Source organism: Girardinichthys multiradiatus, chromosome 24, assembly GCF_021462225.1.
Source record: "Girardinichthys multiradiatus isolate DD_20200921_A chromosome 24, DD_fGirMul_XY1, whole genome shotgun sequence".
NCBI classification, from domain to species: domain Eukaryota; kingdom Metazoa; phylum Chordata; class Actinopteri; order Cyprinodontiformes; family Goodeidae; genus Girardinichthys; species Girardinichthys multiradiatus.
In genome coordinates this window covers 815678-842825 of record NC_061816.1, presented here as the reverse complement: position 1 = coordinate 842825, position 27148 = coordinate 815678, and the positions used below count along the sequence as shown (strand labels likewise).

Below are 27148 nucleotides of genomic sequence, written 5' to 3'. Positions count from 1 at the left end.
AAAACTGACAACAAACAAACTTTTAAAGCATTTATTTATGAGCCGGAATAATTCATAAAGTTCTAATTCAGGGAATAACGTTCTGAACCAGGAATGTAAGGAACACATTTAAAGGTTCTAAGATCAGCGTCCAATATTTTAACGTTAAAGTAAATCACAGCTGAAGACATCTCCCAGCCCCCCCCCCCTGGCTCCGTTCTCTGCTCAGCGGCTCTCTGGGTACTGCCTGACCTGGGGGGTCATGTGATTCTCCACCGCCTGCAGCTTCGGTTGGATCCAGTTCAGGTACCGGGACACTTTGGTGAACACCTGAATGTCACAATCAGAGGACGGAGACGTCAGCAGCCCGGTCAGGAAGGCCGTTCCTTTCTCCACCGTAACGACCGGAGACCCCGGCATCAAACCGCCACATCTCAGTCTGCTGCCACCTGCTGGTGACTCGTGGTGTTGGTTTTCTAAGCTGTGGCTGCGGTTTTCTGCTCCGTTTGATGTCCTGGTCAGATCGTCTTCAGTTTGAGTCTGATTCTGGTCCTGGGCAAGTCCAGCAAGTCTTTCCTGAGTAACACTTTGCCTTCCTGAGAGTCTGTTTAGACTTTGGCTGGTATCGGTACACCCCGATGATCTGGTTCTGCTCTGCGCTCCGTCTGGGCTTCCCTGGGCCCCCTTCCTCCTCCTCATGCAGAACATTTTGTTGCTCAGTGGGTGTGGGGCGGTCAGCTGTCTGCGACATTCGTCCAGCGTCATGTAAACCAGCTCATGGTTCTGGGCACGCCCCTTCCTCCCAGAATGCATCAGGATGTTTTCACTGAAGTCCTTGGTGGGCAGGCAGAGGTGGGTGAGGGTGGGGTCAAAGTTGATGGGCGTGGCCAGCTCCAGGAGGGCGAGGTCAAAGTCGTGGTCATCTGAATGGAAACGATTGTGGAGGTTCAGCGCCCGGACCGGGATGTCCGTCCTGTTACCTAGGAGACGAAGCATGCTTTAGTATTTCACTTTATTCCTAAATTAACAATCTGGGATTATTAGGATAAATGTTTAGAACGAATTACCTTTATAGAATAATGTTCATTAAAACTGAATCCATGCCTTCATTTAGAAAAAAGGTTTCATTTAGATGGAAACGGTTCTTAATGTCTGTGATAATGTTTGGTTCTGGTTCTACGTAAGGTTCCGCTGAGAGTCCAAAATCAAATTCCCAGAGTTCCCATTCCGGTTTTAGACGGATGGATGGATGGACGGATGGATGGAAGGATGGATTGGATGGATGATGGATTGGATGGATGGACGGATGGATGGATGGATGATGGATGGATGGACGGACGGATGGATGGATTGGATGGATGATGGATTGGATGGATGGATGATGGATTGGATGGATTGGATGGATGATGGATTGGATGGATGATGGATGGATGGATGGATGGATGATGGATGGATGGATGATGGATGGATGGACGGACGGATGGATGGATTGGATGGATGATGGATTGGATGGACGGATGGATGGATGGATGATGGATGGATGGATGGATGATGGATGGATGGATGGATGATGGATGGATGATGGATGGATGGATGGATGATGGATGGATGGATGGATGATGGATGGATGATGGATGGATGGATGATGGATGGATGGAGGGACGGATGGATGGATGATGGATGGATGGATGGATGGATGGAGGGATGGATGGATGGATGGAAGGACGGATGGATGGATGGATGGATGATGGATGGATGGATGAATCTGTTAACCACTGGTTCCCAGTGCGGCCCCTGCTGCAAGCAGCAAACCAGTAAGCATGGGGTCATCTTATTGCATATTTAGAGCTCGTAGATAAGTAGGGTTGATCAACAGTCCTGTTGATCGGCAGAAGTAAAGCTGCTCAATGTATCAGGATGATGTTGTCATGGCAACATCAGGGTGTCAATATTCATATGTTCAAAGGACTGTTTGAAGTGCAGTAACTACTGGTTAATATATGCTAACGTATTATTGATGTTATTAATATCTCAGGGCAGCAGATGTCTACACCGGACACTAGAGACATTACCCAGAATGCTGATGGTCACAAAGTGAAGGAAGCACTAAGGAAGTAGACAGGAAAGCAGAAAATCACACCTGTCCTGTTTCAGATCTTGTAACCTTCAGGGCCCCATAAGGCTTGCTGTATTCTGACCAGCCCTCAACAGAAACTGACTCATTTCTCCATCCATCCGTCACCTTCTCTATTATGTTTGTGCACACAGGAGTCATGTTTTGGTCCACACAGGATCATAGCAGGCATGGCTTCACCAGCTCTTAGCTTTGCTCCCCAGGTTTGTTGTTTAAAATCCTTTCCATAAAACCAGGACTTAATAAATCACCCAGACTGGAGAACTTGGGGCTTTTAGTACCTGTGACAACGTAGAAGTCTGAGGGTCGGAGGGCAGCTCCTGAGTTCAGAAAGAGGCAGCGGGCGGAGGTCAGGATGGACCTTCGGCCGAGCACGACTCCACCACAGAACTCCACCCCACCACTGTTGATCAGGGACACCTGCACACACAAATGGAACCAACCAGGAGCACTATAGGTTAATCTGAGTGGACGGTTCAACTGATTGGCTGGGAGCACGCTACCTGCCAGGAGCAGTTTCCATGGCGACACATTGAACTGTTGGTGTCAGGAATCCTCCCGCAGGGAAACTCGACTGTGGACACAAAGACGCGGTTATTTCCCCAGTCTCTGCTGGCTGGGTAGAAGATGCTTTGCTGGAGGGATTTCTAACCTTCAGGCTGGCAGCTCCGCATGTCGCTCTGTAGTTTGAATCCCGACATGCACGAGCATTTATACGAGTAAACGTCCGCCATGCACAGCTGGTGGCACACCTTGGGGCCTTTGGTTGGACACTCTGATATTGCTGAGAGAGACAGAGTTGGATGAAACGGTTTCACCTACAGGAGGAGGATGGAGGTTCATTCCATCCAAAGATCTTTGAACCCACCGGACCTTCTCCTCAGCTGTGGGTGTGGCCTTACCTGGAGCTTTGTACTGAGGCTTCAGCAGCTCCTGTTCTTTGGCTGCCTGTGGGCTCAGTTCGCAGATGTGTCCGTAGTTAGGGGAGCTGCAGGAGCAGGAGAAGCCCCCCACCTTCTGACTGCAGATCCCTCCATTGAGGCAGGGGTTGGGAAGACACTGGTCCCCATCTCAGAACACCGAAGCAGACACAACATTCAGAACTTTAGAAACTGAAGGCCCTCCTAGATTACATCTTTATTTAATTGGAAACATTAGGAGTTTGTTGAAGGCCGGCCTGGATCAAACTCACTATAGTAGGTGGTCCAGAAGGCGATCTGCAGACGAAAAGGTCAGTTAGAACCAAAGGTTCTCCTTAAACATCTCTGACTTTGCTTTCAGACCCACCGTCTTCTTATCATCTTCAAACACTTCCCGCGCCTCCTCAAAGTTGCACCGCTCCTCGTAGCACTCCTTCTCCAGGTTGCCCTCCAGGATCTCCTCTATAAAGAACTGGTTGGCCCGTTTGGGTCGCAGGAACACGGTGTGGGCCCCTGGAGCCCCACGAAACACTGGAAAGAAGGAGGCGCTAGAACTTCAGTAGTGGCGTCCAGCTCCATATATAATAATTTAATGCTAGAATGGCCAACGGTATAATTATTGGTCTAGTTTGGTAAAACTAGAAGATTAATAATTATTTGATATACTTATATAACAAATAAACCAAACCTAATCATAGCAGATTTATATATCGTGTGTTATTGGGTCATCATTCTGTGTGATGTTATTTATACCTCCATAAACTAGATTTTTAATGTAATTATGATTTACATGGTAAAATTATTTATTCCATGTTTCTGATTGAGACTAATTATGAAATAAAATTTTATTTAGAGATTTTAAAATAAAAAATGAGCTCTGATTTAACTTATTAATAGCTTTGTTTTAACAAGTTCCACTAATTAGACCCTGAAACTGAAAATAGATTATATTTGTGCCCTAAGTCAGAACATCTATGTTCTCATGGTCTTCAGAAGACAAATGACAGAACCTGCTAGATGTTCTAGAAGCTGAGAGTGAATGAGCAGGTCAGAGGTGGATCTCCTACCTTCAGCTTGACTGAACACCTGAAGGAAACCTCCAAGAAGACAGACGGCGAGCAGAGACGCAGACATGGTGTGGACCGCCATTACACTGACAGCACTGCTCACACACACACACACACACAGCACACTCACACAGCACACACACACACACACAGCACACACACACTCACAAAGCTCTGCTGGATGTTCCAAACTAACACTTACTCATATTCCATCTACATCTGATGTAAAACTCTTCAAAATTATCGTTCTGTCGTCAGACTCCAGTCTTGTGTGTTTCTGTAAAGAGTTAAATGGACAGGAACCGTTTTCAGGGACGGTTCTGGTCCTGCGGTGGACTCTGTTCCCCTAAATCTCACAAAACAAGCAGCGGGACCGTCGGGACAGAGCTGATGTGTTTATTTCGGGCAAACATTCCAGAAATCAATCATTTAAAGGGAAGCAGAGAGGCTTGGTGCTCAGGGGGAAGGGAAATATTTAAACTGGAGTTCGAACACTAAGTAGAACCTCAGGGTGAATCCTGAGCCCTGACTGAAGGAGGAAACATCTCAACTTTGTTCATTTGTATGGGGGGTAAGGTTTCCAAACACAAGACAACTCAAAGAAAAGAGAAGCAATGCTTCCTAATACTGACATTAATGAATAAAACATACTGGACGTCTGACGCTCAGCCTGATGGCATTTAGATCAAAAGCTCCACAGATTCCTGTGATTCAAACCTGTTCTTGTTCTCCACTTCAGTTTCATTTTTCTTCTCATTCATTTCATGCATTTGTAAAAAATGAAGAAAAAAACAATGTGGTGTTTCCGGTTTTATTTTTATTTCCATTAGATTCAGATCAAATTCTTACTTTTGTCACTAAATTATAGAAAACACAAAAACAGGCATTTATTGTTCGGACATGTTAAATCATCAGTTCTTGTCATGTTAGATTCATTTGGTAAAACAAGGTTTTAGTTTTATGAACAGATTTTGCTGCCTTCCATATTGAGATTAAAACAGAAAGTTCAGGAGGCCGAACTAACCGCCCTGCGGGCCTCCACCTCCATCAGGATGGCCCGTTAAGGTAGAAAGCTTCCAGGTCTCTTTGGCTAAACTGGGATCCTCCAGAATAGATTACTGATCTCTGCTTCCTGGAAGCTCACTGTCCAGCTGGTCTACAGTCAGAGCCTCTAGATGGCACCGTGGGGCCTTTTCAGCCCGGTACCGCTCTTCTCTATGGGCGTCAGCTTCTTGATGCCCTCTCTGATCCAGCGAATGTATTTAGACACTTGTGTGTAGATGCCATATTTTCCTTTGCCCCAGCTCCTGATGCCGGTGATGAAGAAGGTGTCATGGTAACGTGTGACGTGCGGGCTGCCGCTGTCGCCCTGAAAGGAATCCTCCCTGACGGAGTCATAGCCAGCACAGAACATTCGTAAGGAGATGCTCAGCTGGGTCGACTCCATGCAGGTGTGCTGATCCACGTAGGGCACAGAGAGGCGCTGTAAGATGGTAGACGGCTGACCCTCACCGAGATGTCCAAAACCGCTAACCAGCCCACCTGGCTGCCGCATCAGAACCTGTACACAGAACAAGACTTTGAAACAACAGCAGACAGGAAAGAAGAAGGATGACCTGTCATTGACACTGAAGGAGTAGAAGGTTGACCTTCTCCATGAAGTCAGGCTCCGGCATGCAGGCCGGCAGGATGTAGCTGCTGAACTTGATGGGCGTGGCCAGTTTTACCAGAGCTATGTCATTGAAGTAGGTCTCTGGGCGGTAACCATGGTGATGGACGATGGCATCCACCACATGTATAGCTTCATTACCACCACTGTGTGACCTGTTGTTGGCACCTGCATGCATATTACACATAATTCAACGGGTCGGCCATTCTGTTAGAACGATGATATTTTACATTAAATCTCATTTATTAATTTTTGTCATGTTTTCAAGACTGCAGGAGAAAACTGAAAACATAACTGATTCCATCATCACTGTCAGAACATTTTTCACCAGACAGAACTAATACGGGCCATTATTTCAGATCCGTTTGGTTCCTTTCCTCAACTAGAAAGTAGGTGAATTAAAGACGGTCGTGAACTTTCTAGATTATATAATATCTGACTTTAGCTGCACTGTATTTGACTATTAAACTGGATTCAAACTGGAAACTAGTGAAATAAATTCTGACTTTAATAGTTATTCATTATTTTATGTAGAAACAATTGTGGATTAGTCAGTACTTAACTGAACTGGATCAAAATGAATTAAATGTAGAATAAATTGGGCTGGATGTAACTCCACTGAACTGGAAGTTACCAGATGGAATCTGGTGTGTAACCGGATTAAACTGGAACCAGAATCAATTGGAATGATGTGGACACAAATGATTTAACTATTGGATAAAAATAAATGAGACTGAAATTATTTCTAAATACTGAATAATACTAAATTGAGATTGATGTGAATAAAATGGGTTCTAATCAGATTTGATCAGCCTGGACCCATCTGGTAGAGTGAAATGGATTAGAATCGGGTTCAGCTGTTCTGTATCCAACTGGATCAGATTGGATTGTAGTGGGTTCTGAATATGTTGAATAAATGGAGAGAATCAGAAGGTACTGGTCCATCTGTAGTTGCACGGAAGTGGACTGTCTGGTACTGTACAGAAATTGGACCACATGAAATTCAAGTAGGTTGAATTAAAACTGTATCAAAATCTAATCATTTGAGAGGAAATTGATCACATTTAGTTTAAATTATGCATAGAAAACATATTCAAATTGAAATAATTTGACCAAATTCAAATTGAATTGGAAATAATTTGACCAAATTCAAATTGAATTGGAAATAATTTGACCAAATTCAAATTGAATTGGAAATAATTTGACCATATTCAGATTGAATTGGAAATTATTGGACCATATTCACATTGAGTTGGAAATAATTTGACCATATTCAGATTAAATTGGAAATAACTGGACCATGTTCAGATTGAATTGGAAATTATTTGACCAAATTCAAATTGAATTGGAAATAATTAGACCATATTCAGATTGAATTGGAAATTATTGGACCAAATTCAAATGGAAATAATTTGACCATATTCAGATTGAATTGGAAATTATTGGACCATGTTCAGATTGAATTGGAAATTCATTCATTCATTTTCTACCGCTTATTCCATAGTGGGTCGCGGGGAAGCTGGTGCCTATCTCCAGCAGTCTATGGGCAAGAGGCGGGGTACACCCTGGACAAGTCGCCAGTCCATTGCAGGGCAACACACAAACAGCCATGCACACACTCATTCATACACCTAAGGGCAATTTAGAGAGACCAATTAACCTAACAGGCATGTCTTTGGACTGTGGGAGGAAGCCGGAGTACGCGGTGAGAACCCACGCATGCACGGGGAGAACATGCAAATTCCATGCAGAAAGACCCCTGGACGGGAATAGAACCCAGGACCTTCTTGCTGCAAGGCAACAGTGCTACCAACTGCGCCACCGTGCAGCCATGAATTGGAAATTATTTGACCAAATTCAAATTGAATTGGAAATTATTTGACCAAATTCAAATTGAATTGGAAATAATTTGACCAAATTGAATTGGAAGTTATTTGACCATATTCAGATTAAATTGGAAATAACTGGACCATGTTCAGATTGAATTGGAAATTATTTGACCAAATTGAATTGGAAGTAATTTGACCATATTCAGATTAAATTGGAAATAACTGGACCATATTCAGATTGAATTGGAAATTATTTGACCAAATTGAATTGGAAGTAATTTGACCATATTCAGATTAAATTGGAAATAACTGGACCATGTTCAGATTGAATTGGAAATTATTGGACCATATTCAGATTGAGTTGGAAACGATTTGACCATATTCAGATTAAATTGGAAATAACTGGACCATGTTCAGATTGAATTGGAAATAATATGACCATATTCAGATTGAATTGGAAATTATTGGACCATATTCACATTGAGTTGGAAATGATTTGACCATATTCAGATTAAATTGGAAATAACTGGACCATGTTCAGATTGAATTGAAAATTATTTGACCAAATTCAAATTGAATTGGAAATTATTAGACCATATTCACATTGAGTTGGAAATAATATGACCATATTCAGATTGAATTGGAAATTATTGGACCATGTTCAGATTGAATTGGAAATTATTTGACCAAATTCAAATTGAATTGGAAATAATTAGACCATATTCAGATTGAATTGGAAATTATTTGACCAAATTGAATTGGAAGTAATTTGACCATTTTCAGATTAAATTGGAAATAACTGGACCATGTTCAGATTGAATTGGAAATAATTTGACCAAATTCAGATTGAATTGGAAATTATTGGACCATATTCACATTGAGTTGGAAATGATTTGTCCATATTCAGATTAAATTGGAAATAACTGGACCATGTTCAGATTGAATTGAAAATTATTTGACCAAATTCAAATTGAATTGGAAGTAATTTGACCATATTCAGATTAAATTGGAAATAACTGGACCATGTTCAGATTGAATTGGAAATTATTGGACCATATTCAGATTGAGTTGGAAACGATTTGACCATATTCAGATTAAATTGGAAATAACTGGACCATGTTCAGATTGAATTGGAAATAATATGACCATAATCAGATTGAATTGGAAATTATTGGACCATGTTCAGATTGAATTGGAAATTATTTGACCAAATTCAAATTGAATTGGAAATAATTAGACCATATTCAGATTGAATTGGAAATTATTTGACCAAATTGAATTGGAAGTAATTTGACCATTTTCAGATTAAATTGGAAATAACTGGACCATGTTCAGATTGAATTGGAAATTATTGGACCATATTCAGATTGAGTTGGAAATGATTTGACCATATTCAGATTCAATTGGAAATAACTGGACCATGTTCAGATTGAATTGGAAATAATTTGACCAAATTCAGATTGAATTGGAAATTATTGGACCATATTCACATTGAGTTGGAAATGATTTGTCCATATTCAGATTAAATTGGAAATAACTGGACCATGTTCAGATTGAATTGAAAATTATTTGACCAAATTCAAATTGAATTGGAAGTAATTTGACCATATTCAGATTAAATTGGAAATAACTGGACCATGTTCAGATTGAATTGGAAATTATTGGACCATATTCAGATTGAGTTGGAAACGATTTGACCATATTCAGATTAAATTGGAAATAACTGGACCATGTTCAGATTGAATTGGAAATAATATGACCATATTCAGATTGAATTGGAAATTATTGGACCATATTCACATTGAGTTGGAAATGATTTGACCATATTCAGATTAAATTGGAAATAACTGGACCATGTTCAGATTGAATTGAAAATTATTTGACCAAATTCAAATTGAATTGGAAATTATTGGACCATATTCTCATTGAGTTGGAAATAATTTGACCATATTCAGATTGAATTGGAAATTATTGGACCATGTTCAGATTGAATTGGAAATTATTTGACCAAATTCAAATTGAATTGGAAATAATTAGACCATATTCAGATTGAATTGGAAATTATTTTACCAAATTGAATTGGAAGTAATTTGACCATATTCAGATTAAATTGGAAATAACTGGACCATGTTCAGATTGAATTGGAAATTATTGGACCATATTCAGATTGAGTTGGAAATTATTTAACCATATTCAGATTCAATTGGAAATAACTGGACCATGTTCAGATTGAATTGGAAATAATTTGACCAAATTCAGATTGAATTGGAAATTATTGGACCATATTCACATTGAGTTGGAAATGATTTGTCCATATTCAGATTAAATTGGAAATAACTGGACCATGTTCAGATTGAATTGAAAATTATTTGACCAAATTCAAATTGAATTGGAAATAATTTGACCATATTCAGATTGAATTGGAAATTATTGGACCATATTCACATTGAGTTGGAAATAATTTGACCATATTCAGATTAAATTGGAAATAACTGGACCATGTTCAGATTGAATTGGAAATTATTTAACCAAATTCAAATTGAATTGGAAATAATTAGACCATATTCAGATTGAATTGGAAATTATTTGACCAAATTTAATTGGAAATAATTTGACCATATTTAGATTGAATTGGAAATGATTGGACCATGTTCAGATTGAATTGGAAATTATTGGACCATATTCAGATTGAATTGGAAATTATTGGACCAAATTCAGATTGAATTGGAAATAATTTGACCATATTCAGATTGAATTGGAAATTATTGGACCATATTCACATTGAGTTGGAAATGATTTGACCATATTCAGATTAAATTGGAAATAACTGGACCATGTTCAGATTGAATTGAAAATTATTTGACCAAATTCAAATTGAATTGGAAATAATTTGACCATATTCAGATTGAATTGGAAATTATTGGACCATATTCACATTGAGTTGGAAATAATTTGACCATATTCAGATTAAATTGGAAATAACTGGACCATGTTCAGATTGAATTGGAAATTATTTGACCAAATTCAAATTGAATTGGAAATAATTAGACCATATTCAGACTGAATTGGAAATTATTTGACCAAATTGAATTGGAAATAATTTGACCATATTCAGATTAAATTGGAAATAACTGGACCATGTTCAGATTGAATTGGAAATTATTGGACCATATTCAGATTGAGTTGGAAATTATTTGACCAAATTGAATTGGAAGTAATTTGACCATATTCAGATTAAATTGGAAATAACTGGACCATGTTCAGATTGAATCGGAAATTATTTGACCAAATTCAAATTGAATTGGAAATAATTAGACCATATTCAGATTGAATTGGAAATTATTTGACCAAATTGAATTGGAAGTAATTTGACCATATTCAGATTAAATTGGAAATAACTGGACCATGTTCAGATTGAATTGGAAATTATTGGACCATATTCAGATTGAGTTGGAAATGATTTGACCATATTCAGATTAAATTGGAAATAACTGGACCATGTTCAGATTGAATTGGAAATTATTGGACCATATTCAGATTGAATTGGAAATAATTTGACCACATTCAGATTAAATTGGAAATAGTTTCACCATATTCAGATTGAATTAGGCTGTTTCTGATGTATGTGAACTTAGTCTGAAAGCTGAACTAAATTGTAATGAACTGAATTTTGATGAATTGTAACTGAAATAAATTGGGCAGCAAATAAATTGTGAATGTGGTGTGAAAAGGTGGATGTAAAAGCATCAGTTAGTGTTTATTCTGAACAATGAACAGGAAGGTTTGGTTGGACTCGTCGGACCTACCGAGCCTGATGGTGTAGTAACGGGATTGGGTCACGCAGTGAGCAGCAGTCAGGATGATGTATTCAGTCAGAACAGTTCCCCCACAGAACCCAATGTTGTCCTCATTAATCAGGAGTGCCTTGGAGGACAGAATAAACTCCAGTAACGGACCCATGGACTAGAACCTTCATCACATTGCTGAGTGTCTACCTGCCATGGACATTCTCCTGGTGGACAGTCTTCTCCATTGATGATCTCTGTCTCTTCTGCCCTGGGAGGGAGGGTCTGACTGCTGGTGTTCCTCTGGAGGTCCTGTTGCCCCTCTGTGGAGTTTCTCTTCTCAGTTCTGTTCTGTCTCTGGCCATTGTTGGAGACGATGGCGCCGCATTTAAAAGTCTCTGAGAGAGTTTGGAGGTCAGGAATTATGCATCAGATAGTTTAGTTACTAGAAGAACCACTAGGCGAAGAGTTCTGAGTTCCTAAAGCATATCTAAAGTCCTCTCCTTGGTGTTTGGGATCAGGCCTGGTGATTTGATAGCTTCTCTTACCGTTGGAGCTGCAGGATCGGTTGTCCACTGCCAGGAAATATCCGTCAGCACAGGCACAGCGTACATCTCCCCCGACTACATGGCAGAAATGTTCACAGCCGCCGTTTTCCTTCCCACAGAGCTCTGGAAGAGCTGAGAGAAACAGCATCTTGATGACTTTCTAGAGAACATTCCTGAAGGTCTTATGAAAACTGAAGGCTTGATCTCCAACAATGGCATGCAGCTGGTTAGTTAACGCTAGTTAACCAATATCTACCACAGCACTAATAACCAAACATGACACAGAGATGATGGTCAGTGAATGAGCCTCCGGTTGGCTTAAAGTTGCGTTTCATTAAACTAACATGTTTTTACCTGTGCTAAGATTAGTCATGCTGTGGGACTCCTCCTCTACCTAGTTAGGTTTGGATGGGAGGCGTCATGATGTTAGCAATTTACATGACTAAATAGTCTGATCATTTTAACATAACATGCAACATAATTATAGAGGGGTTGTGGTTGATATAAGAGCTTCCAGCTGCAGCATTAAGACATCTGTGGTGTAGAAAGGAAACGTTAAACGTCAGGAGTGGAGCTCTCACCTTGATCTTGGCTGAACACTTGAAGGAAAAAACCTCCCAGGAAGAAGACGGCGAGCAGAGACGCAGACATGATGTTCGATCGCTTTAACACTGACTCTGCTGCACACACCCAACAAACACCACCAGGGACTCATATTTTGTGGACGTAATACTGATCTGTACCCATCTGGACTTTAACCCATTTTCCGTCAGTTGACTACATTTTCCAGAAAGTCTTCAGGCCCGTTTCCTGTAGTAAAACAGTGTCATGAGCTGCCATGAATTCTTATTTCTTGCTGTTTATTCCAGTTTTTGTCTGAGCAACGTTGTTGTGTCTCAGAACTCAGTGTGGTTCTGCAAAGACCTGCATAAAAAACAACCCAGTTTGTTGGTTCTGTTCCTGCAGCAGACTCTGAATCATTGAAAACAAGCAGCAGCTTTGACCTCTGAACCCCCAACACTCAGTTTGTTTATTTCAGGTAAACATGGAGGGACTTTGTCTCAGAGGTCAGTACATTAGGATTATTCCGAACCGTTTGCTGATCCAGCAGAACACTTTTGGTTTACATAAATTCTGTATTTTAACATTCAAAGTACATTGGCTTTTAAGAATAATTTTACAATGTAAAGTAAATTCTATATTTCTTAATTTTGAAATTAAAAGTAAATTATGTAAGCTAAAGTTCTTTACAAACTCAAAGTAAATTTAGTCATTTTTAATTCATATTTAAAGTCATTTTAACTCGTGACATTTGCGAAAACAATAACTTGTGCAGAAGTGATTCAAGTTTATAATTAACACTATAAGGAATTACTTTAGGTCAAAGGAACAGAACACTGAATGCCTTTTTTTCCTTTGAATTTCAACTCACATGGTAATATTTGCCAAAAGAAACGTTAAAAAGTACAAGAAACAGAAACAGGTTGTTTTCCATGTATTTAATAATTCTTCCAGCAAACTTTTACATCACAACTGCGAGTTTTTAATGACAAAGTTTTCATGCTTCATACAATTTGTGTGCAACTGAAACATAATGTGTATGCATGTGTGTGAGGAGGGGGGTTCAGGTGGGAAAAATCAAGCAAATAGTTTTATTGTTTCTTTAAATGTCAGGTGTTTTTCCTTCCTAAAATAAAAAAAAATCAACATTACAGCTAAAATAAAACAGAAAATTAAGTGGCACCAAGCCTTAGCCTTGTGGAACACCTTCTGTATTAAGTTCACCTGCTAGAACATGGCCATGAAGATGGTTCCAGCTGATCTACAGGTACAGCCTTTTGATGGCACCACGGTCCCTCTTAAACCTGTTGCCTCCTCTGGGCGTCAGCTTCTTGATGCCCTCTCTGATCCAGTCGATGTATTTTGACACTTGTGTGTAGACGCCATATTTTCCTTTGCGTGCGCACCCTTCGCCCCAGCTCACGATGCCAGTGATGAAGTACGTGTTATGGTAACGTGTGACGTGCGGCCCTCCGCTGTCCCCCTGACAGGCATCCTTAGCTATCGTGTCGTAGCCAGCGCAAAACATGCCCATAGAGATGCGCAGCTGGGTAGATTCCATGCAGGTTTGCCGATCTACGTAGGGCACAGCGAGACGTTGTAAGATCATAGATGCCTCTCGACCTTCAGCAAGACGTCCAAAACCGCTGACCAGACCATCTGTCTGCCGCATCAGGACCTGCAACAGGGCAGTTTGGAAGACCAGAACAAAACCGCTGAGAAGACACCGACATCCACATGATTGCAGATGCATCACTTTATTTTAGTAAATCTTGTTAATAGGATACAGTGTTTTCCCCTTGCAGTTTTTGTTTTCCGTCACACTTGGATGTTTCAAATGTTCAATTCAAACCAAGATAAGCTGAGTAAACTCCAAAAGCTTCTTCAATCACAAATTAACTGTGATTGACCACATTTTTATTCAATTTCACAGGCCACACACAAGCCTGACTACTGTCAGACCTTCAGAATCAAGCAGTTGCCTAAATAGAAGCTGTCTGACAACATGAAGTAGGCTAAAAGATCTTAAAATGCAATACATCATGTCCCAATCTAAAGAAAGTCTAGAAACAGTTACAAAGACATTTGGAAGGCTTTGATACCCAGAGAACTACAGTCAGAACCATCATCCACACATGGAGAAAACATGGAACAGTGGAGAACCTTCCCAGAAGTTGCAGACCAGTTGCTACCAGAATTACACCAGAGTATTGGCAAAATATTCACAAATGGACCATGTAGGAAGTTGTTGGTCTAGTTACCTCTGGTGGTAAATTAATGCAGCAGTTCAGCAACAGAACATCATACCTACAGTCAAACATGGGAGTGGTAGTGTGATGGTCTGGGCTGCCTTGCTGCTTCAGGACCTGGACTACTTGGTGTAACTGATGAAACCATGAAATCTGCTCTGCAGCAGAAGGTCCTGAAGGAGAACATGGACAGCTTTAATCCTTCATGAACGAATCATAATTTTAAAATGCTCTTTGTGTTTACTCAGAACATCTTGGCTGGTTGTCACCAGTCTGTTCACCATGGTTGACTGAGCAGCTCTGCTGAGGACCCCCCCCCCCCCCCCCCCCCCCCCAGAGTAGCTATGGTTTGTGTGAACATGTGAAACCTATTATTGGCTGTCGCTGCCCTGATTTCTGCGTTTCGTCGTCATGAATAGAAAAGATAATCTACCAGAGCAGGAAGGGTTCGCTGTGAATCAGATCAAACCAAACACATTTCACCTTCTGTCGTTCTTACTTTCTCTGCGAAGTCCTGCTCGGGTATGCAGGCCGGCAGGACGTACTTGGTAAACCTGATGGGCGTGGCCAGGCTTACGAGTGCGATGTCGTTGTGGTAGGTGTCCGGGCTGTACTTGAAGTGGGTGACGATGGTATCCACCTCATGGGTAACTTCATGATTAGTTTTTTGAGTAGTGTTGTGCTCACCTGAAAGCATAAGTCAGCCTCACTGTTTACTGCAATAGCTAATAAGATTTAAACTGTAACAAATCTAAAAACTCCCAATGAACAATGATGTAGATAAAACAATGCAGCACAGGTTGTTTAAATATCACAACTGATGAGAGCATGGTATCCATGGTACCTAGATGCTGTGCAGTGATCGGATGAAATTGGGCTGTAACTTAATCCAATCTGGGATTTAATGGATTACCTCTGGTTGGAATCAGGAATCGTAACTCACTGGATTGGATGGGATTTATCTGTATTGAACTGGATTGTTTTGGGTTGTAGTGGGTTCTGAACATATTCATAAATGGAGAGAATCAGAAGGTACTGGTCCATCTGTAGTTGCACGGAACTGGACTGACTGGTACTGTACAGAAATTGGACCACATGAAATTCAAGTAGGTTGAATTAAAACTGTATCAAAATCTAATCATTTGAGAGGAAATTGATCACATTTAGTTTAAATTATGCATAGAAAACATATTCAAATTGAATTGGAAATAATTTGACCAAATTCAAATTGAATTGGAAATAATTTGACCAAATTCAAATTGAATTGGAAATGATTTGACCAAATTCAAATTGAATTGGAAATAATTTGACCATATTCAGATTGAATTGGAAATAATTAGACCAAATTCAGATTGAATTGGAAATAATTTGACCATATTCAAATTGAATTGGAAATAATTAGACCATATTCAAATTGAATTAGAAATAATTTGACCAAATTCAGATTGAATTGGAAATAATTTGACCAAATTCAGATTGAATTGGAAATAATTTGACAATATTCAGATTGAATTGGAAATTATTAGACCAAATTCAGATTGAATTGGAAATAATTTAACCAAATTCAAATTGAATTGGAAATAATTTAACCATATTCAGATTGAATTGGAAATAATTTGACCATATTCAGATTGAATTGGAAATAATTTGACCATATTCAGATTTAATTGGAAATAATCTGACCATATTCAGATTGAATTGGAAATTATTAGACCAAATTCAGATTGAATTGGAAATAATTTAACCATATTCAGATTGAATTGGAAATAATTTGACCATATTCAGATTTAATTGGAAATAATCTGACCATATTCAGATTGAATTGGAAATTATTAGACCAAATTCAGATTGAATTGGAAATAATTTGACCATATTCAGATTGAATTGGAAATTATTAGACCAAATTCAGATTGAATTGGAAATAATTTGACCACATTCAGATTAAATTGGAAATAGTTTCACCATATTCAGATTGAATTAGGCTGTTTCTGATGTATGTGAACTTAGTCTGAAAGCTGAACTAAATTGTAATGAACAGAATTTTGATTAATTGTAACTGAAATAAATTGGGCAGCAAATGTATTGTGAATGTGGTGTGAAAAGGTGGATGTAAAAGCATCACTTAGTGTTTATTCTGAACAATGAACAGGAAGTTTTGGTTGGACTCGTTGGACCTACCGAGCTTGATGATGAAGTAGCGTGATTCGTTCATGCAGTGAGCAGCAGTCAGGATGATGTATTCAGTCAGAACAGTTCCCCCACAGAACCCAATGTTGTCCTGGTTAATCAGGAGAACCTAAGAGGACACAACAAGCTCTAGTAATGGACTCTGATCCGCGACCAGAACGTTCAGAACGTCGCTTTGTTGTGTCACTACCTGCCATGGACATTCTCCTGGTGGACAGTCCTCTCCGCCGACAATCCGAACATCTGCTGTCCTGTCACTGGTACTCGGACTCTCCATAATGGGCACAGGAGGTAGAATATGGCTGCTGATGTTTCCCGACCAGAACAGATCAGCAGAATGGAAGATGTTCGGCTGCTCTGTAGAACTCACAGTTGTGTTCAGCTTTGGGTTTTTCCTTTCTTCTGTGTTCTGTTTCCCGGAGCCTAGAAGCGACCGGACCTTGTTGGTGACGATGGCGCCGCATTTAAAAGCCTCTGCAAGAGGAAGTTGGATGTTTAGCTGTCAGGTAGCATGGAGAAGATTTATCATCTCTGAGCTGGTTCTGAGATGATGTATGTTGGTATTGGTGGTGGGTTATCTGGACATTACTCTGTTTTCTATCTGCTGCTAGGTTTAAATGTGTTCTTTTAATCAGCTGAAAGTCTGATCAGAAGTTCTGATCATGTTCATGGCTATCATTAATCTGGGACTTCGTTCCTTTAAAGGGTTGAATGATTCAGCAACATACAACCTGCTAGTCCAGAAGCAGGTTGGATGGATAATGTGGCGTTGTAGGGCTCAACAACTGCGTCGGACACTTTTGGAGATGGAACTACACTAAAGGTCTTCATGATGTGGTCAGGGTACTCTTCACGGATCTTGCTGATCAGAAGGGTACACATCTGAATAACTGGTACTTCTGCTCAGTTGTCTGAACTGGCGATCCTGGATCTGCAGTTGTTTAGAGATGGTTCAGAAAGACTTTCCCACTAGTCTGTTTTATGTCTTCGGTGAGGTTCTTGGATGTTCACGTCATTCTTAGTGTTGTTTTATATTCTCCCAAGCATGGCTTCTAGGCCTTGCCTCAACAAATTAAAAGCTTCTCTAGAGCCATTGGCTCTACTTATTAAAATGTTTATGTGAATTTACCTTTTCTTGGAGGCTGTATGTATAATTGTGACCCTTTGTGGGTTACAAGAAATCCACAATAAAACAATAATTCTTGTTTTAAAGATAACTGCAGCTGTATGTTATGTAATTATTCCATCCTGGAAGAAATCTGATGAGCTTCTCTTACGGTTGGAGTAGCAGGACTTTTGATTTGGAGCCAGGAAATATCCGTCAGCACAGGAGCACTCCACATTTCTGTGGACAACTCGACAGAAATGATCACAGCCGCCGTTGTCATCCTCACAGAGCTTCGGGATAGCTGCAGAGACACACATATCATAGTCAAACTGTAAATAATAGAACTTTATTAGAAACCATCTCTGTGGACCTGTCTCTAATGTCTCTGTGTTCTAATATGAGCTCCATAGATTAAACTAAATATGTCCTGGAAATCTAGTCTTACCATTCATGCAGGAGTCCTGCAGTCAAACAACCTGTGAGGTTAGGCTGCATGTGTCTAGTCTCTGATCATCAGCGTTTAACACCAACCTTTGGTTTTAAGCCAAAGGTCTGTGGTGACATGCTTCTACTAATGCTGCAACAGTTTCTAATCAATGGGTCGACCCATTTCACCGTGGAATGATTTTACCAAAACGTTCTGTGGTACCCTGAGAGTAGCTCTATAGATAGTGGGGGCACTTGAAACTGGGCTTTGGCTCATACCAGTCACCTCAACACTGAGGCCAAAGCTAAGCATCAGCTGCCATGATAGCATCCCCAAGCAGGACCATGGGGCGAACCACCAGCAAACTATTTAGGAACCTTTTCAGGCCCAAAGCCTGTATCTTCCCAACATCTGATCAGGTTGAATTTCAGCAGCAACAGCATTGATAATAACCTGATCTGCAGAAACGTCCAATAAAAAGATTCAGAGAGCATCTCCCAAGGTTCCTTCCAGCCTTGTAGGGTCTCCACAACACCTGAATCTGTTTCAGCAGCTGAAGACTGAAAGTTTATCACCCAACTTTTACCGCCCTGATTGATCCTCATATTTTACCGATTTCACAGTTGAAGCCCTTATATCCCTCCTTGCAGTAGCATGTGTAGCTTCCAATCGTATCTTTGCACTGACCACCGTGAGCACAAGGGATGGACATGCAGGCATCGCCATCTGCAGGATAGACAAGGCAACTGTAGTTAGGTGCCAAAAAGCTGAGCTGTTGGTTTGTTTGGACCTCTGAAGAGAAACCTTACCCACATATTTGGCCCAGAACTCATCCTGTTGAGAGAGAAGAATAGAATAAAATGGTTAAACAATGTTGAAAACATTTTTACAATTAGCCAGCATTTTTGGATGTTTTCTGACAGATTTTCTTTGCATTTTGGTAATAAACATCATACAGTTGTCTCTTTATCTTCAAAAATCTCTCGCGCCTCCTCCCAGCTGCAGCGCTCCTCAACGCACTCCCTCTCCATGTTGCCTTTTTTAAGCTCCTCCAGAAAGCTGTTGGCCCGTCTCATTCTGGTCAGAACCTGATTGGCCGCCCTGCCGTCCAGGAACACTGGGGACAGGACATAGAAACTGATCCATGGAGAATTATTTAAACGTGACCTTCTGGAAATGTTTCAGGAGAGCCTGTAGATGGTCCTTCTATGTCCTTCTGCTGTTTATCTTCAGTTTCTAAAGAAACTTGGATCATTTCAAAGATTGCTCCAGATTCTTCTCACCCTGATTTAAAACAGAGACCTCCTGATGCTTCCATCCAAACCTCTAACATATTATCCTGAGGTCAAGTGTCACTGTCTGCCAAATAGCAATTCCCCATTCCTCCACCTCCTCCCTCCACCAACACACACACACACACTACACTCTCCTTCTTCCCTCTGTTAAACTCCACATTGCTTCCCATCACCCTCCTCTTCATTGGTTCTGACAGCTGAATGTGGATCTGGTGGAACATACCATGAGCAGCGGTGAGGTGGAGCAGCAGTACGAGGCCCAGGGTTTGTTGTAGAGTCCCAAACATGATCCCGTTGGACTTGAGCTCGGTTGGAGAACCTTCCCTGTTCTGTGAGGGAGTAGTGGAGTCTGAGTGTGCAGAGTAGAGGCAGAGAGGGCAACGACCTGTGCTGGGGGAGGAAGGTTTGCCCTGGGCGGGCTTTAGCTCAGGCTTCAAATGTTTGACTTTCATCACTATTTCAGGGGAAAACTGCATGTCCCACAGTGCTTTGCATAAGAAACAAGGAGGCTTATGGGTCAAATGAAGTGATAAGTGGTTAGTGAAAGCTACTGAGTCACATCCATCTCCATTTTAGATTCTCTCTTCCTGTTCTTGAGTTTTACTGAAGAAGATTTTCATGAGTCATCAGAAAAGATTAGCTTGTTTATCACCTACAGGTTCTGGCCCAGCTATCAGTCACAGCTTGTCCTCACTGTTCATACATTATCAAGAACCTGCTGGGCTTGTTCTGTCTCTTTAAGGGCTCCTTCCTCCGATTGGCCAGATTCTGAAAGCCAGCAGAGAGTTGTTCCATACGGTGGCCCAGAGGTCTCAGGCCAAATACAAAGGCCACAACACAAATGCAAAAGCAACAATGGAAATGACCAGCAGGGGAAGTGACCAAAATCTGTAAACCATCGTTGTGTCCAAATTCAGGGGCTGCCACCTTCGGTAGGTCGATTACATCACAGCGAGGCGGCGAAGACTCCTCGAAATGCAGCTGACAAATGTGTCCTTTTATTCAGATTTGAAAGATGGGTCCAGTGTATTCTTGCTGGCCAACTGTATCCCATGATTCATTGCGGGTCGAAGTGGATTGTTTAAACGGAAGTTGCAATGCCGCTTTCTGTGAAACAAAATGAACTTTTACAATGTTTTTGGGTGAGTCTATAGCTGACGTGTTCAGAGACGCCCGCTCTCACTGCACTAACAACCGGCTCGCTTCGCCAGCTGTCAGCGGACCGGGCGGTTTTCTAACTCCCGCTGACTTTGCCCGATGAGTGGACGTTAGGTCAGATGATATCTAGTGTTAATGTTTTGTTATTATTATTAAGCTCTTCAAATAAATTATTGAAACTTTTTTCAGAAAGTTTAGGTTGTTAAAAGTTTTACAAATAAACAAATGATATTTGTCATCAAAGTATTTCCTTTACATTGTTATATTTTTATATCTATGAACATAAAAATTATTTTTAACATTTTAAATGGCTGCTTACTAAACAAGAATAAAATTAAAAAATAAGACATTTTTAAACAAAATAGGATTATAAGCCATCAGAAATATGTAAAGGAACCGTGCTGTGGCTTTTGGATTTGACCTGACACCTACGGGCCACCGTAGTTCCAGATTCTGGGAGGAGTCCTAACCGTCCTCAATGAGCCAATGAACAACTCCGTCTATTAATTCTGGGTCAAACATCTAACTTTGTAACAGGAGGAACAAAAACATGATCGCTGCTTCTCTTTAGAGCCACAAAGTGAGCAGTACCAGGAAGGTTCTGTTTCTGATTTTCCTCAGATTTTAAGTTGACTGTTAACTCCTGGTGCTGCCCCCTGCAGGCTGAGGAAGAATGATAATTAGTAAGGTTCAACACATCTTTCTGACAAAATCTCTTCTTTTAAAATCTGTCTAAAAATTGAAACAGACATGTTGGTTCTGTCTTGCTTTTTCCCGGGCTGCACATATGTTAGATCTGGTCCACTTCCACCAAGCATACTAAATTTCCTTATGGGTTTTTTTTTTGTTTGTGTCCTCTGCTTTCCTATCGCAGTAATGGTGACTTTAATTTGTCCTCTGGTGGACTGTGAACCTGTCCAGGGACCACTCTGCCACTTGGGACATTAGTTAGTCCAGATTTAGAGGAATTTATTTTAAATCCACCTATAGTCTTTTGGTGCAGGATCACGTTAAACTCTTTCTATCATCCTGCCGTATTTCCTCCTTATGGATGCTGAGTTTACACCACAGAAGAAGAGTTTAGGGGGTGGACGATGGTAAATTACATCACTGGTCAAACTCATCATGAACTTCAACAATGGGTTAACCCAGATGCCCACCAACAAATCTTGGTGTAACCCTGGATTCAACAAACAGGTCAGCAGTACTTTGCAGAACAGTTTCTTTCAGCTGCACCAGGTTGCTGAACTGAAGCCTGTCTTGTCTAAACATGACCTGGAGATAATAATCCATGCTTTTATCACAACTCTTCTAGATTATTGGGTTTGGGGGATCAGTCAGGCCTGTCCTTTAGCTTGATGAGAAAGCTCCTGCTTGTCTTTTAACTGCTACAAACAAACCCAAACATGTCTCTCTGGTTCTATCATCTATCCTCTGGCTTCCAGTGTCCAAAGAACTGATTTTAAAATCCATCTCTTGGCTTCTAGATGCCTTGATGGTCTTGCTACCTCTCTGACTGGCTTCAGCCTCATGTTTTACCACAGACCTTTAGGTCAGCTGACCAGCTTGGGTGACCTGAAAGCCAGGCTGACGTTCTGAGGAGATCAGATCTTTTCAGTTGTAGCTCAAGTTATGGAACAAGTTGCCATGAAACATTCTTCTTCTCTGGCTGTTGTAGCTCTCTCTTTATATTAACTTTATATTATAACACATTTATATTCAGTTTGTTGCTTTCTTTTTATTTTACTACAGTCTTTGTTATATTGTAATGTTCTCAGTATTTATGTCTTGGTTTGACCTGTTTTATTACTGAAACACGTTTTAAAATGTGCTTTATAAAAAAGATGGATTTGGATTTCAATCTGGGTTCTGCCACACTTCTTTACCTTTGAACTTTGACACTGCTCAGTGAAACCATCCTTGCTGTATGTAAACTTCTGACTTTAAATCATTCTGCTGTTTAGTAAAAAGAAATAATGTTGGTAATCGTAACTGGCCTGAAACAGGACCAGCCCAGTTTCAGATGTGAATCCTGGATGTGTTTCAGTCTGCTGAGAAGATGAACAGAGATCCAACTGAGCTAGTACCTGCAGGTCCTGCAGGATCTGCTTTCATGAACATTTAAACCAGATTTGAAAGAATAACTTGGACTATATAACAAACAAGATGTTTTCATTCAACACTTTATTTGTTGAAGTTGCCTCCTGAGAACAGATGGAATAAAGCAAACTCTAACTTTATTTCTTCTGGTAATGTTTGAAGGTGACAACAATTATTAAAAAGCCCAAATTAGGACCATAATTATCTGTTGTTCTTAAACTGTTGTTTGCTCCAGTATGGCTTCCAAAACTGGTGCCTTCATTTTGGGCGGGTTCTTCATGGTACCCTTCACCCAGTCCACAAAAATGGCTACCTTGGTGTACACCCCATAATACCCTGGGTGAGAGCAGCCACGCCCCCAGGCGACCACACCCGTGAGGAACTGGGTGGAGCCATATTTTGTAACCAGCGGACTGCCGTCATTCCCGCGGCAGCTATCGTGGCTCCCATCCAGGAATCCGGCACACAGCATGTTGTCGGTAAAGTTGAATTTGGCTTTCTGGGAGCACTGAGAGTTCTGGATGATGGGGACTTTCATCTGGCGGAGGGTGGGGGCAAGCAGACGGGCCGAGGAGGTGCCGGTGTTGCCCCCGGAGGTCCTCCTGCCCCAGCCAGACACAGTGTGGTAGCGGACCGGCAGCAGTTCCCGTTCAGCAAAGTCTTTAGTGGGGAGGCAGATAGGGATGGTGTATCGATTCAAAGTGAGCGACTGGTTCAACTGGACCAGGGCGATGTCGCTGTCGCCCATTGCCGGATTGTAGTTTTCATGGGGAATCACCATGGTAACGCCTATTCTTTGCTCTGTGTCATCTTTCACATCCAGATTATGCTCACCTGGTCAAAACAAACGGACATTAATCTAAACCACAACTAAAGTATTATTGAATCATTTATAAACACAAAGGTCATCAATGACAAAGATTGCTGCTTAAAATAAAAACTATTAAATTTAATAGAGAAAAAGTACAATTTTACAGCATTAAAATAGTATTTTTAATTAACGAGTTTATGAGAAAATCTGAAACATTAAACTTCATTTAGAAAAACCTTTTTTACAAATCATTTAATAAAATATGTATTTCTAGTCCCTATATTTAAAAATGTTTAAAGTTCAGACTACAGATGTTTATCATATGAAATATTTTACCTGCCACCACAGTGAGGTTCTGGGTGTTCTTGCCATGAACACAGTGAGCAGCAGTGATGACCCAGTCTGGATGGATCAGAACTCCACCACAGTGACTGTTTCCATTCAGCTGAACCAGAACCTGACGAAGAACATTGTTTAAGACCATATGCTATGTAATATGTTATCATCTAAGATCTGGACACGTCTTTGGTAAGAAACTAATTTGACTGTTTAAGGATCAGATCTTCACTGAATGTTCTCCATGGTTGCTCAAACTTCTCTTTAACATCAGCAGGTCGATATGATGCCCACATTTTAGGAGAGTGTGAACCATTACATTATTGATCTTTCCTCATCCGAAACAGAACAATGACAAACCAAACAGCATACGGTTGCTTTAAAAAGTAATTAGGGACCTGAACATAGTTGGAGCCTGCAGGGGGCGCCACTGCTGGTAACATTGGATAGAGCAGTGTTTACCTGCCAGGGGCAGTCTCCATGGGTGCAGTGGCTAGCTCCCACCAGCCTGACCTCAATCTTAGCGCTCTGGTTGAGTCCAGTTTCTGGGGGGGGCACCTGCCCACAGGGAAACTTCACTGCAACACAATCACATCGTCAGCAAAGAGCGTCATCCACGTAAACTTCACGCTGTAAATCAGCTATGTTTCTAACATGCTCTCTGCTGATCAGGTCAGCCTTTTATTTACCTTTAGCAACACATTTTCTTCCATCATCTGCCAGCTGGTATCCTTCAGCACAGAAACATGTGCGTCTTTCTCCAGAACCATCGCAGAAATGCTCACAGTATCCATTCTTGTAGAGACATCCCAAAGAGTCTTCAAACTCTGAAAATCAATGAAAAAATAAAAGTTTATGCAACAGAGAAGCTTTTCTTCACATTGATGCTGTTTGTAATGGAATAAAAATAATTTGAGATATCAGTTTGTGTAAACCAAACAATCTTTTTAACTTATAGATATCTAATATGACCAAGTCTTTAGTTTAACCCAAACCTTACCATTAACCTGTAAATATGTTTTTACCCATTTCCTTCATCCTTTCATATTAAACTGCTCTAAAAACACCAACATTTTTCCTCATGTATTTACAGTTTTACCATATTTATTTATTTTTCTTTCCTATACATCAGGACAAGTAATTGACCTGATAAATGTAGTTTTTGGCCCATCATTGTGTATTGTTTCACCCTAAATGAGTGAAGCTCTGCTGAAGCAGGCGTCTATCAGAATTACCTGTCTGACAGTATAGTCCTTCATATCCCTCCAGACACTGACATTCGTAGGTGGTTCCCATATAAAAACACGTCCCATTGTTACGGCAGGGGTTCTCCAGGCAGGGCTCCCTTTCTGACAGAACAAGTCCAGTTACAGTCTGAACAGAACATTTATAGCTTATAGGGTCCAAATAAGGAAATAAAGGTTGGCTTCAGTAGCAGTTTTATCAGTCAGGGGGAGCTATGCTTCACTGCCATGTTTTCTGGTACACAGGGAGGCCTGTAAGATACTTACTATCATACGTCTTCCAGAAATCCCTCTGAAACCAAACAGAAGGGAAACTGTCAGTCTACCAAGTCTTTGTTTGCATCCTGTGAGGAAACTAAAATCTCAGCAGTCTTTAACAAACAGGCAGTGTGAATGTGCAGCAGAATAAGAACAATCTGATGCCGAGTTGAACAGTTTAAGGCTGTTTAAAGCTGACCGTCTTCTGATTGTCCTCGAAGACCTCCCGGGCTTCCTCATAGTTACAGATCTCCTCAATACATTCCCGCTCCAGGTTTCCCTGCTGAACCTCTTCCAAAAAGCTGTTTGCTCTCCTCCATCGGCGCAGAACTGAGGTGGCTTCATGTTTCTCTACAAACACTGAATAAAATGCATTCATTCATCTGGAACTGAGCTTCTTAATAGGACAAGAATCATTCTTATATATTCTAACTAATGTAAAGAAATCCAGGAAATAAAGAATATTTACGCATTAAATTAGGAATCTTAGTTGATAGAAACATTTACCTCTAAAGCTACAGATGTCTGATAAACTTAAATTGGAAAAGTCCATAAAACTGGTTCTGTGCTTTTCTTTTAATAAATCATCAAAAAGCCCTTAGCTTTGTCAGAAACAGTAGGAAACAATGTCTGGGATTAACCCTGAAATAAAACAAGGCAAATATGTTTTTAAATGAAGAAATCTTAGTTAACGCATTTTTTTTTATGTTCCGACCTGCAGCAGCGTGGACGACCCCAAGCAGAGTAGAAATGAAGCAGAAGCTCCTCAGCAGCATGTTTGCAGTGTTCAATGTCTGAGAAAAACAGGACTGAGATCAGAGAGAGTTTAACCCTAAGAGCTCCTCCTGATCCTGGCTCTGATCTGCAAACAGAAAACTCCGTGGTACTTTGGACACAGAGTACACAAGTACTCATTTCCAATAATGGACATACGTCAGTTACTGAAGAAGCAATACTACTGGTTTAGGTAGAATATGAAAACTGGCTGTTTACAGAACTGTTCATAACTAAAGCTTTCTTTACTGTATTCATTAAAAACCATAAGCAGCTTTTCAACAGTAGCTTCAGATAACATGAAGGAACCTTATGGGTCAGCCATTCATCTCCGAATGAGAAAAAAACCAAAAAAAAAACCATATATATTTATATATATATAAAGTTTGGACACACCTTCTCATTCAAAGACTTTTCTTTATCTTCATGACTATGAATATTGTAGCTTCACATTAAAGGCATCAAAACTATGAATTAACACATGTGGAATTATATACTGAACAAAAAAGTGTGAAACAACTGAAAATATGTCTTATATTCTAGGTTCTTCAAAGTAGACACCTTTTGCTTTGATTACTGCTCCACACACTCTTGGTATTCTGTTGATGAGCTTCAAGAGGTAGTCACCTGAAATGGTTTTCACTTCACAGGTGTGCCCTGTCAGGTTTAATAAGTGGGATTTCAAGCCTTATAAATGGGGTTGGGACCA

The 27148-nt window shown here is 40.4% G+C and overlaps 4 protein-coding genes across 5 annotated transcripts in view; 1 reads left to right on the top strand and 3 right to left on the bottom strand.

The window, feature by feature from the left end:
- The window catches only part of LOC124861402 (NLR family CARD domain-containing protein 3-like), a 373247-nt gene that overhangs the window by 104809 nt on the left and 241290 nt on the right, over window positions 1–27148 (top strand). The gene's annotated exons all lie outside the window — the stretch shown is intronic.
- Window positions 17–4453, bottom strand: prozb (protein Z, vitamin K-dependent plasma glycoprotein b). Its single transcript, XM_047355259.1, has 8 exons — window positions 4101–4453; window positions 3401–3564; window positions 3306–3330; window positions 3016–3183; window positions 2766–2897; window positions 2617–2687; window positions 2395–2533; window positions 17–959 (listed from the first exon to the last, which is right to left on the bottom strand). Exons 1-8 carry the CDS (start codon window positions 4180–4182, stop codon window positions 205–207), a joined length of 1536 nt encoding a protein of 511 aa, XP_047211215.1. The 5' UTR covers window positions 4183–4453; the 3' UTR covers window positions 17–204.
- On the bottom strand, window positions 4898–12867 carry LOC124861476 (coagulation factor X-like). Its single transcript, XM_047355272.1, has 6 exons — window positions 12513–12867; window positions 11932–12063; window positions 11594–11781; window positions 11405–11522; window positions 5750–5937; window positions 4898–5661 (listed from the first exon to the last, which is right to left on the bottom strand). The coding sequence occupies exons 1-6, from the start codon at window positions 12580–12582 to the stop codon at window positions 5272–5274; spliced, it is 1086 nt and encodes a 361-aa protein (XP_047211228.1). The 5' UTR covers window positions 12583–12867; the 3' UTR covers window positions 4898–5271.
- LOC124861650 lies at window positions 13412–26525 on the bottom strand. Its single transcript, XM_047355536.1, has 17 exons — window positions 26381–26525; window positions 25865–26025; window positions 25675–25699; window positions 25399–25512; window positions 24853–24990; window positions 24626–24741; window positions 24164–24284; window positions 23233–23850; window positions 19982–20305; window positions 19420–19580; window positions 19273–19297; window positions 19076–19189; window positions 18206–18337; window positions 17119–17402; window positions 16920–17037; window positions 15241–15428; window positions 13412–14170 (listed from the first exon to the last, which is right to left on the bottom strand). Exons 1-17 carry the CDS (start codon window positions 26439–26441, stop codon window positions 13754–13756), a joined length of 3117 nt encoding a protein of 1038 aa, XP_047211492.1. The 5' UTR covers window positions 26442–26525; the 3' UTR covers window positions 13412–13753.

What these genes read in the sequence shown, in the direction of transcription:
- LOC124861476 (XM_047355272.1), bottom strand. Translation starts at nt 12,582, where the DNA reads ATGTCTGCGTCTCTGCTCGCCGTCTTCTTCCTGGGAGGTTTTTTCCTT. An exon ending in AGTGTTCAGCCAAGATCAAG is followed by an intron (nt 12,064 to 12,512) that starts GTGAGAGCTCCA and finishes TGTTTCTCTCAG; the next exon opens with CTCTTCCAGAGCTCTGTGGG. An exon ending in CCGATCCTGCAGCTCCAACG is followed by an intron (nt 11,782 to 11,931) that starts GTAAGAGAAGCT and finishes AAACTCTCTCAG; the next exon opens with AGACTTTTAAATGCGGCGCC.
- prozb (XM_047355259.1), bottom strand. Translation starts at nt 4,182, where the DNA reads ATGGCGGTCCACACCATGTCTGCGTCTCTGCTCGCCGTCTGTCTTCTT. An exon ending in GCGGAGCTGCCAGCCTGAAG is followed by an intron (nt 2,688 to 2,765) that starts GTTAGAAATCCC and finishes TTGTGTCCACAG; the next exon opens with TCGAGTTTCCCTGCGGGAGG. An exon ending in ATGGAAACTGCTCCTGGCAG is followed by an intron (nt 2,534 to 2,616) that starts GTAGCGTGCTCC and finishes TTGTGTGTGCAG; the next exon opens with GTGTCCCTGATCAACAGTGG.
- LOC124861650 (XM_047355536.1), bottom strand. Translation starts at nt 26,441, where the DNA reads ATGCTGCTGAGGAGCTTCTGCTTCATTTCTACTCTGCTTGGGGTCGTC. An exon ending in TCGAGGACAATCAGAAGACG is followed by an intron (nt 25,700 to 25,864) that starts GTCAGCTTTAAA and finishes GTTTGGTTTCAG; the next exon opens with AGGGATTTCTGGAAGACGTA. An exon ending in TTGAAGATAAAGAGACAACT is followed by an intron (nt 19,298 to 19,419) that starts GTATGATGTTTA and finishes CTCTCTCAACAG; the next exon opens with GATGAGTTCTGGGCCAAATA.